The sequence below is a fragment of the Ziziphus jujuba genome, chromosome 6 (genome assembly GCF_031755915.1).
Source record: "Ziziphus jujuba cultivar Dongzao chromosome 6, ASM3175591v1".
NCBI lineage: Eukaryota > Viridiplantae > Streptophyta > Magnoliopsida > Rosales > Rhamnaceae > Ziziphus > Ziziphus jujuba.
In genome coordinates, this window is record NC_083384.1 from 23,208,872 (window position 1) to 23,219,538 (window position 10,667).

Here is a 10,667-nt window from a genome sequence, read left to right on the forward strand (position 1 = left end):
GTTTCTACATATGGAAACACAATTATAGAAACACGCACTAGACAAGGAAATGAAGAATTATATATGTTATTAGTTACACATGTATGTATAGTTTACCCAAAAAAAAGAAAAAAGAAAAAGACATATGTACATAAAAAATGGAATATGATAGGAACAGTGCTGACATGAATGTACGCCTTAAAAATATATCATCAGTTTTAAAACTAAGACCTTAGACAGTGAAGTGACAACCCTTATCATTTTCTATATTAGATGCTTTCTACTGTCTAGTGGGCTATATGTTCTCATTAGATCAAAGTTGATATATACAATGTAATTATTTGAAAATTTATATGTTAAGAACTATATATTTATATATATAACCCACATGTATTGCTTAGTTACATTTGCTTAAATGCATAGATGGAAGGAAATGCTGGACCCAAATAATCTATTTAACACATGTAAGTAAAGATTGAATTATTTTATTTGTATAAGGAGATGTGACATATAATATAATATAATTCTACCATAATTATTTGAACTAGGGTATCTTATTTTTCAATGACATGAAAGAAAATTGATAGAAGTACCAAAGATAAATTGGTTAAAAAAGTTAAAAAAAAAAACAACAAACTATAGCTGGTTGATTGCTTAGCAACCAGAGCTACATCGGTGAGCATTGTCATAGCATAAAACGATAAAAGCCTTCAAACAAAAGGTCTTTTCAAAGCTAGAATTAAGAAATTCAAGAAAGATCTTAAAAAAAAAAAAAAAAAGTACATTAAAGACAAGTATTAACATTAATTTAAAAGATGTCTTCTAGTAGCATATGAAGTAAATTAAGCCTTTTTAAACTCTCCACAAGCAAAGCATTTTGGACCCCTCAAAACCTTGTTTTTCTCTACCTTTCGCATACTCCCATAACACATAGCTTCAGGTCCTTTGATTTAGTAAGGAGAAACACCAACATTAGCCGAAGCGAAAAACCCATCTTTCATCATAACATCTTCACCCTCCTAATCAAAACCCAAAACAAAAAATATATAAATAAATAAAAAATAAATAAATAGATAAATATAAACAAAACATATATAAAAATAGTATTAGTTTACACAATTATATATATTTGACGTTCAAGTTAGAAGAGTGTTTTCAAAGTACTGGGAAATATTGGTAAACCTGCTGGCGAACGTTTGTCTTCTTCACAGTCTGGTCGGGCATGAGACCAAAGTGAATATGTGGAAAGTGGGCCCACTGACATAAAAAAACCAAAAAAAAAACACACACACAGAAGTTCACATATATCGAAAGGACCCCACAAAAAGGTTAAGATTAGAAAATTAAAGAAAGCCCTAATTTTGGTAAAGAAAAGAGGGCTTAAAAAAAAACGCTTGGTGAAAGTGTATATTACATTTTTAGCAGCTGCACTGAAAGCTTCTCTGTGAGAAATATCAGGATTTACAGACTTGATGCGTTGGATCTCGTCCCTGCATGCAAATAGATGATGGACCATTTACATTTTTTTGCTTCAATTTTAGCAATTCCATGGAAAAAAGTAAAGAATATATATAAATGCCCACAGAGAAAACCCAAAAAAAAAAAAAAAAAAAAGGAGAACAAAAGCAGAGAGAATCTTATGAATGTTGGTTTTTTTTTTTATTTTTTTTTATTTTTTACACATCATTACTCACTTGATGAAACGGTTGTACGCGGAGGGGACTCTCTGTCTCTTCTCCGGAGCTGAGAGACATGGCACAGACAGAACAAGCAGACAAGTTAAAATCACTTGGCTAACTTTTGCTGAATTCCTATACTCTTACCCACAAAATGTACCTTATTATATATATATATATATATACACACACAATTTATATATGCATGATCTGCAATTTTCTTTACTTTCTATCACATACAAACTATAATTGCGGGGGAAGAAAGTATGGTCCCTATAAAGTTTTACTACTATCTATATTTTCGAGGGAATAGCCTTTAATAGACAGATGAGATGACAATAACCATTCTTATTTAACTGCCCCAGCTTGGTTCGATCGTGGTTGAAGGCTGCTTACTAATAAAAAAAACATCTATATTTCTGGGGATATGATAATATTCTCTCACATCTTGTACACATGCAATAGTTAATTAGTTGTTTAAAAGGCCAAGATATGCAACTTGTAAATCTTCTTCTCAATTCTCCTTTTCAGCTAGTGAGGTAAACCTAATCAACATTTTAAAGCTTAGAAACAAATTATGAGAAAGATTGAATTAACTTGGCCAGTGCAAAGATTAGGTCTACTTTCAAAAAAATCAAACAGGCCAAGCAAAAAAACTGCCACCGGATGGAATATTCTTCAAAGAGTAATAATATTGAGCCTTTTTTTATTTTTTATTTTTATTATTTTTTTTTTTTGGGGAAAACTTAAAAGAAACCGACCACATTCTTTACTTTCATTTTTTGCCCTTGGCCAAGATCAAGAATTTGGGAGAAGAAATTTTTTTTTTTTCCCTTTTTTCGAATATTTGGTTTTTGACTAAAAATGGGGGCCAAAGAAACAAAAGAATTTTATAAAGCCACAGCTCAATCATATATAATCATACACTGATCGAGCTCTATGAAACTAGACAAAAAGGAAATAAAGTAAATAGATGTGAGGAAATGATCATTAATCTCACGTCTATTAATAACAGGAGGCCTAGAAAGCTCATCAACTCCTCCTCCTCCTACTCTTGGTTGTACAGCAAAGTCATTCATGCTTGTTTGGTTCATCAGAAAGTTGGAGGTTGGATTTGGAATCTCCTCCTACAATAACAAAATTGAGCAAAGAAATTAAAAAAAGTAACCCTCTATATAGAAATAAGAGTACCAAAAGAAGTAATATATATGTATATGTACCAGAAGATTATGGGAAGGGGTAAAGAAAGAGTGACCCAGATGAAACTGATTAGGCGAAGGCAAAAGCAAACCGCGCATGTTAACAGGAAGCAGATTGGTGCAGTGACCGCATCGAACCGTGACGGTCTTGAACAAACTTGTACAAGGAACACTCACCTAAAATACATAAGAAGAACAAAATCATGAAAAACCAAAAGAAACCCTAGAAGTAGGTGAATATTGGGTCTACTAAAAGTTAGATTGCTAATGCCAAAAGGAAAAGGGTTGAAGCAAGTAATTCATAAGTAATACCGCGAGCACAGTGTCGCAAATGTTGCAATGGACATAACAGAGCTGCTCGGAAGGAGAGAGGTGGTCCAAAGACAATGTTGAAGAAGAAGAAGAAGAGGAAGAAGAAGAGGATGACATTGTTTTCTGATTTGATTCCTCTTTTCTTTTATAAAAAACAGGATTGATGATTGGTCTAGTTTGATTGATTGATTGATTGATGGAATGACAGCTTAACCACCACCTTGGATCTGCTTTTTTTTTTTGTTTTAAAATTTTCCTTGATTATGAGTTGTGAAAGAAAGGTGTGCAAAAGAGAGAGAGAGAGAGAGAGAGAGAGAGAGAGGAGGGTTGGGTGTAGTGTGTGTATGCGTGATCTATTTGGTCTAGTGGATTTAAGAGGGCAGTGAGGCAGGGAAAGTTGGAAAACCCTTCTCTTCCCTCCGTTTATTGGTGTGGTATATAGGTCACTCACATTTATGTATGTATGTATATATGTATGTGCATCATCTTCATGTATAATGTATCATGGTCAGCATGCATACAACATATATATATATATATAAGAGATAATATATATGTATATTTATATAACATGTGTGGTTGGCATTCCCGATGCTCAGAGAGAGAGAGAGAGAGAGAGAGAGAGAGAGAGAGAGAGAGAGGCGGCAGATGTGGGGGAGAGGAGCTAGAAAGGGACGTGTGCATGGGGTGATATAGCTTTCACATACTCACCTGTTGTTTTCAGAAGTTAAAGAGGGTGTTGTCTTGTGGTGTGGGTTTTTAAATATATATATATATATTTTTCCTCAATTTCCGAACCCCCCAAAACCCACGCCATGGTCCTCCTTTGTACCTCCCGGATAATAAGCCCCGACCTTTGCACCCTCCGCCTCCCTCTCCGTCTCCTTAGGGCTCTCTCTTCCCATTTCATCCCCCTTTCTCTAGCATACCCATCCCCGCAACCCCATAATAGCCTAATCATAGCTAAAATAATAAAAATACAATTCTCTACAACAAACACAATATATTTTATATATACCGTTATACTATAATAGGCAATGTCACCCAAATAATGGTAATTGGCATTTTTCCGTACGTTGGATTCCATGTAATTTGAGTCATTTGTTGTCCCATTATGCATGTCATTCATATTACATGTAATCTGACAGATGATTGCCAACCATAATTTGGATCACGTATATATGTAGGATTTTGATCTAATATATTTTGCATATTGTGCTGGAAATTTATTTAGTACAACTAAATTTTTAATTTTAATTCTTAGCATACTATATGTTGAAAACATGTATCAAACAGAACATAACTTTGTATTTCTAATTTCGTTTGTATTTTGTATTTGAAATGTAACATGTATTGATTGAAGTGATTTGACACTTCAATCTCTCCCTCGTCTTACTCACAGACAGATATGTATTTAAGTCAGAACAACAAAAAAAAAAAAAAAAAACCTCCTTTGTCCTTTCCTAAATTTCTATTTCTTTCTTGCTTATGTTTAGCCAATTTGGTTAGAATTTTTATCTGGGCTTTCTTTACTTCCACAGATCTCTACGGTTTTCGTTACAAATTTTGCAAAGCTACCTCAACTTTGGTGAAAAAGATAGTTAGCAATTCCCTCATTTTCGTTTTAGTTTTCCCCTTCCTTTTGTGATTTTATATTTTAAGCATGTTGGTTTTAAGAAATCAGAGCCATCGTGCCATCCTTGTCCATTAAAGCTTTTGTGGGTTTTTTTTCCTCTTCCCCATAAAACTTTATTATTATTTCGTTCACAAAATAGGAATGGGTCCGGTGTAACTCGCATGCAAAACATTAAATGTGTTTGTAATTCGGAGTAAAAAAGTTGTAAACTTTGTTGGCCTTTTACAGACCATCACAATGGCCTATTCAAAATTTAAACCCTACAATTTAACCAGCTTGTTGAAAGGGAAACAGTCTGAGTGTCTGAAAATTACACCCCTTTCAATGAGTCTTCCCTAAAAGGTCAAGTTTGAAAGGCCGTGAAGCAACAATTAATTTGGGACCGAAAATTAAAGCATGAATACCCCCCCCAAAAAGAAAAGTACACCATGATTGACACGAATCTTTTCTAAATCTTGTTGTGGAACGTATTTAGATTAGTAGTAAAGGGAATGACGGATTTGAAAAAGGTTGTCTATAGGAATATCTACTATAGATATTCTTTCTATTTCTATAAACTAGTTCGTATGTGTGAAAATTGAAACCAAATAAAATTAAGAGAATTGATATTGTTACTAATAAAATCATCACTACTGACATGGAGCATCCCATTACTAACCCATTCCATATCATTAATAGTGATAAATAATGTTTTTTCTAAAATTAAATGTGAACAAGAGAGTAAAATCATCATTATTCATGCATACTAATTCTATATGATATTCAGTGTACATGGTATTTTACATATAATAACTAAAAATTTCCTAGTATTAGAATCCAACGAAATATATTTTATACCACGTACACTAATGCTATGTAGAATTACTATGCATGAATAATAATGATTCTAAATACTATTTAGGAACATGATATTAGTTATCATCAATAATTATTATTACTAGTGAATGTTACCACTTTAATACGAGTTTACTGTTCAAATCAAAATACAATTTCATTCTACAAGATTTTGTTTTCTTTAGAAAACGAAACAAAATAAATAAATAACACTATTTATCCATAGTATGAGAAGGACAGTTATGCTCTTTGGTAATAATGCTGAGAAATTTGTTTGGCCTTGCTCCTATTTTGGAGAAGTTTCTCTTAAAAAAGCTTATAAGTGTTTTCGTCTTAATGGTGGTTCTAAATTTAAGTGAAAAAGATTTTGGAAAAATTTATTCTTCCAGCTAAATTCTATGGTTGTTTAGCCAATCATGCATATTTATGAATAAATTAATTAATTAAAAAAAAAATGGGAATTTACTTATACGGCCTTTCGAATTTCATTTGTATCAATATGTCATCCTAGTTGAGCATATCTTTCTATACTGCCTCTACATCAAATTCCTTTTGAATTTTTTATCTATTGTTTTGGAATTGGTCTGATGGTATTTTTTATAAGCATTTTAGTCCGCCGTTGACTAATCTCTCGTATAGTACTAAATTTCTCGTATACTGCTAAGATTTCTCTGTAGATATACCCAGTATGCATGAAATCATTTTTTAAGATAAAGTTATCATTTTTTTAAAATAAAGTTATTCCTTATCCTTCTTCTGTAATGACTTTATTAACATTTTAAAGAGATTAATAAAAGGAATCTAGTGGCATGTCTTCTTAATTATTTGTCATTTAGGCTTAACAGGTAAGCCTACAAAAGGTTCACAATTTTTACATTTTTATTGGCATTCTTCTGCTCCTGATTAGATAAAACTTAGCATTAATGGTGCATCCAAATGCACCATTAAAAGTTATTCCTATTAGACTTTTTATTCCACTCTTTTAAAAAATTATTCTTTTAAAAGCATTTCTCAAAATCCAATTTATATGCTAAATCAATATTACAAAATAGGTAATAAATAATAAAACCATTTAATATTATATTTTAAACCAATATACTGTAAATAATTATATAAAATAATATCAATATAATTTCATAAAATAATCATCATAGAAAATAAATAAAAATCCACAAATACATTAGAAAACCTACATATACCATACGATATACCTAATGCTGTCAAATATTGTATGACATCCCCAAACACCACCGATAATAATAAGAGAGAAATAAAAATCATGAGGTGAACCCATCTCATAGCCTTAACATTCCAAAGGTATCATTACAAGAAATAAACTATGGAGAATCTACTTCATGACCTTTAGGGTATTAGAGGCAACGTGGAAATAGAGCAACCTTGGAAAAAAAACACATTGCATGACCTTTAGTGTACTAAAGAAATTGTGGCACCCAATGTACTACTAACAATGAACAGAACCACTGGTACTATATAGTATACTATTTAAAAGCAAGAATATAATATTCATAAATAATATTTTAAATATCATATTTTTCCATTAATATAATATTCATAAACAATATTTTAAATATCATATTTTTCCATTCTTTCAAATAAATAATGTACTATAAATAATATTTTAATAGGAAAACCAACCATTTATTACCAAAATCAATTATTTTCTAAGAATTAAAACTTCAATTCATGTACCAAGATATTTTATAACCAGGATTCATAAGTTCACCAAAAACTCATTAAAATTTAAAATAATTTAAAATCTTACAAAATATCAAATGAAATGATAATAAATATATATAATTATAAATAACCATGTATGTATAAATAACATTTAATTGTCGAACCATATATATAATATTTATACCATATAGTTATATACCCTGAACCATTTTAAAATAAAAACCATTAATAGACTTCATGCACGATATGGGTGCCTATAATATAATAAAATATTTTTATTCTTTAAAAAATTAGACTAAAGACATTGGTGCATTCCAAATGCCTTAAAATAATTTATACAACTATAAAGTTGCATAAATTAAATATCGAATGGTTCAATTATACCGTGAACCCTTAGAATATTCAAATATCTAAAATTGAGATTTTTAATCCAAAGGCCAATTTTACGAAATTGAACTTTCCAATGGGTTCCATCAACATCTAATTAGGCAAAATCAGCTTTAATTTATTCTCGGTTATCTGAACAAAGTCCAATATTAACGATTTCCAAAATTTACAAATTATGTGTCAATGGAAAACTTGTGAAACATGTAACAAGATGCTGAGCTCACCTTGGTCCAAAAATGTCACTGTGGCAAAAAAATGCTAGGAAAGTTTCGACCAAATTTAATATTACTGGATCTCTCAAACTGTGAAGAATTTCAATAAACAGAGACTAAATTTGAGTTTAGGCATGCCGCCGGTCTATGAACTCATGTAAATAAACTTTATGCAATAGTATACCGGTCAAATAGAATCTTGACAATACAAAAAATCAAACCTAAAACCCATAAATAATTCAGTTGGTCAAACTAGGTCAAAATTTCAAAATTTCAAGAGTTTACCAGGACAAGTTGTTACAATCTACCCTTTTTATTAAAATTTTATCTTTGAAATTTCGTAGTTGAGGAACACAAAACATATTTATGAATTTGCCTTTCTACTAGAGGTTTCATGTAACTCCCATTTTCTAATTGTCATTATTGATTTGATATTGTCTTCATAATTAAATCAACCACAAGGCTCAAAAGTTTTCTAGTACCTCATCCCACTAAATTATGTGATACAAAAGAATTTATTACCTCGAAGTTAATGCAATTGCAAATTAGCCTCAAGAATAAAAGTCATACCTATATCCTCATCTAGAATTGCATAAGCATCTTATCATGCCATTACAAATATTCTGCCTCGACCTACTAGACATGTTTTCTAACCTCTATCTCTAGCTGTAGCTATAGACTGCTGCCTGGTGTTGGTAGAATCATTTGCCGTCTGATTTTCCTGTGTACCTTGTTCATTTTACCCACTAATCTACTAAAAAGCAGTTTGCTAAAAGCCAGTCTATTGGAGCTGAACACCCGATCTAGAGGCTCCAACCTTGCTATATCCTTGATAAGGACAATCTTTCCTAAAGTGTCTTAGTTGCCTACAATGAAAGTATACTCCATCCCACTGATATGGTCCATTATAAAACTTGTCACAGAGGCTACATGTAGAATGGAAACTACCTCAGCTAGTGGCTTTCTTGTAGTGGCTACTGCCACTGCCATTACTTATTAACTACCGCCTAAAGTTCTAAGTGTGACTACTTCTCTAAGACTTACCATCTCTAGGACTATGGTCGCTTCCTCTTAATCCTTCTTTGGCAATGTCCCTAAGTTAAAACTACCCCTCTTAGAAGATCCTTGACTAAGGGGTCCTTGAAGGCATGTCATCGAATGATGCTTAGATCTATGCATCAAGATCTGCCTCCCTACAACTAAAGTAGTATCTCTCATAGATTGAGATGAAAGGAGAAGTGCATCTAAGATGCTCAACGCTATGGGCTCACTCATACCATCAAAAAACCTCTTATTGCTGACCTCATCAGAAATGAAGTTAGGGCAAAGCTTCAATAGCTCCCTAAATTTTCGCTCATAATCAGAAACTCTGATGCTACCCTGAGTGAATGTCTCAAACTATAGCCTCTTACTCAAGGAATGCTAGAGGCAAAAACTCAGTATGAAAAGCAGTTTTGGATTGTGCCCAAGTGTGACATCTTCTAGTCCTCTCATATGTCTACCACTTTCTTGCATTTCTCTATAATATAAAGCTAGTTATCCTTACCCTATCCTTATTGGGGAACTGCTTACCCTTATTCAAGATCTTCTCCATGTTAGCTAGCTAAGATAAAGTCGTAACAGGTCCATGGAGCCATTGTAACCCGCTGCTCAAAGTCTACAAGTCTGATCAACAGAATGTCCAATAAAACCACTCATCTCAAGTGATCCATCCAAGCTTTCAACAAGATGCTCTTTATAAGTGGATGTTTTTGTACTTTCAGCTGAAGCTTGTTGGGAACCACATCTACCTCTTTACGGCATCAGGAAGAGTTTTGTACCAAAGATTAACCAAAATATGACTAATACCCAGAAAAAAAGGAAGACATGTAAGGTAAAACACAGAATGAGTTGTAAAATGATGCACAATCCCTGAGGAATTTAAAACCTATAACTTTGATACAAAGTTGACAAGATTCGCTCCAAGATCCTTCCCAAAACTCCCAGTTGGTCCTACTAGGGAAGACCCATTGGGTAATTCTTAGAGAAAATCAAATGGAACCTCACTTGAATAGTGGGCAAATACATATATGCATTATAAATAACATCTCAATACATAAAGATAAAGCTACAACAGTATGCAAGTCCAAAAACTACAGTCAACATCTACAGCCCACTATACTATTCACTCTTACTACGTATATATACTTGGGTCACTAATGTGTGTATACTTTATATCAGAGGATTCTAAGAGTAACTATAAATATAGGTTATACAAATAATACAAATGGGCATGGAAAGATAAAGACAGTAAGGAAAGATAAGATATTGTTGCTACTGTGGAACTACAAAACAATAAGTTACATGCGAGGTAAATTTGTCCACTAACTATCTGGACATAAGGAAATGAATTAAAAACAAATAAAATGTGAAATATAGATATTTTAGTTAGCCGCATAATACAATATAAAAATAATATTGTATTTTTGTAAACATTTCTTTCAAGACCTTGCATTCTAATATTTTGAAAAGTTTTCCTTTTAAAAGCATTTTACAAAGTCTAATTTGTACCCCAAGTTAATATCATAAAATAGTAATGAATAATAAAACATCTAAATATTATATTTTAAACTGACATGATGTAAATAATGGGCATAAAACAATATCCATATAAATTCATAATATAGTCATGGAATATCAATAAAAGTACACAAATATATCAAAAAACCAATACTTTTCCATATGATATACCTAG

At 31.9% G+C, this 10,667-nt stretch overlaps 1 protein-coding gene across 2 annotated transcripts; it reads right to left on the minus strand.

Annotated features, from left to right (window-relative positions):
* Positions 1-603: 603 nt before the first annotated feature.
* Positions 604-3,548, minus strand: LOC107403723 (axial regulator YABBY 1). 2 transcript variants are annotated; one of them, XM_025068368.3, is made up of 7 exons: positions 3,167-3,548; positions 2,876-3,031; positions 2,656-2,782; positions 1,674-1,722; positions 1,394-1,469; positions 1,144-1,236; positions 604-998 (listed from the first exon to the last, which is right to left on the minus strand). In XM_025068368.3, the coding sequence occupies exons 1-7, from the start codon at positions 3,281-3,283 to the stop codon at positions 930-932; spliced, it is 687 nt and encodes a 228-aa protein (XP_024924136.1). In that variant the 5' UTR covers positions 3,284-3,548; the 3' UTR covers positions 604-929. The 2 variants fall into 2 exon arrangements, with proteins under 2 accessions (XP_024924136.1, XP_015866124.1); XM_016010638.4 differs by having other exon boundaries at positions 1,162-1,236; positions 3,167-3,540.
* Between the last annotated feature and the right edge of the window lie 7,119 nt (positions 3,549-10,667).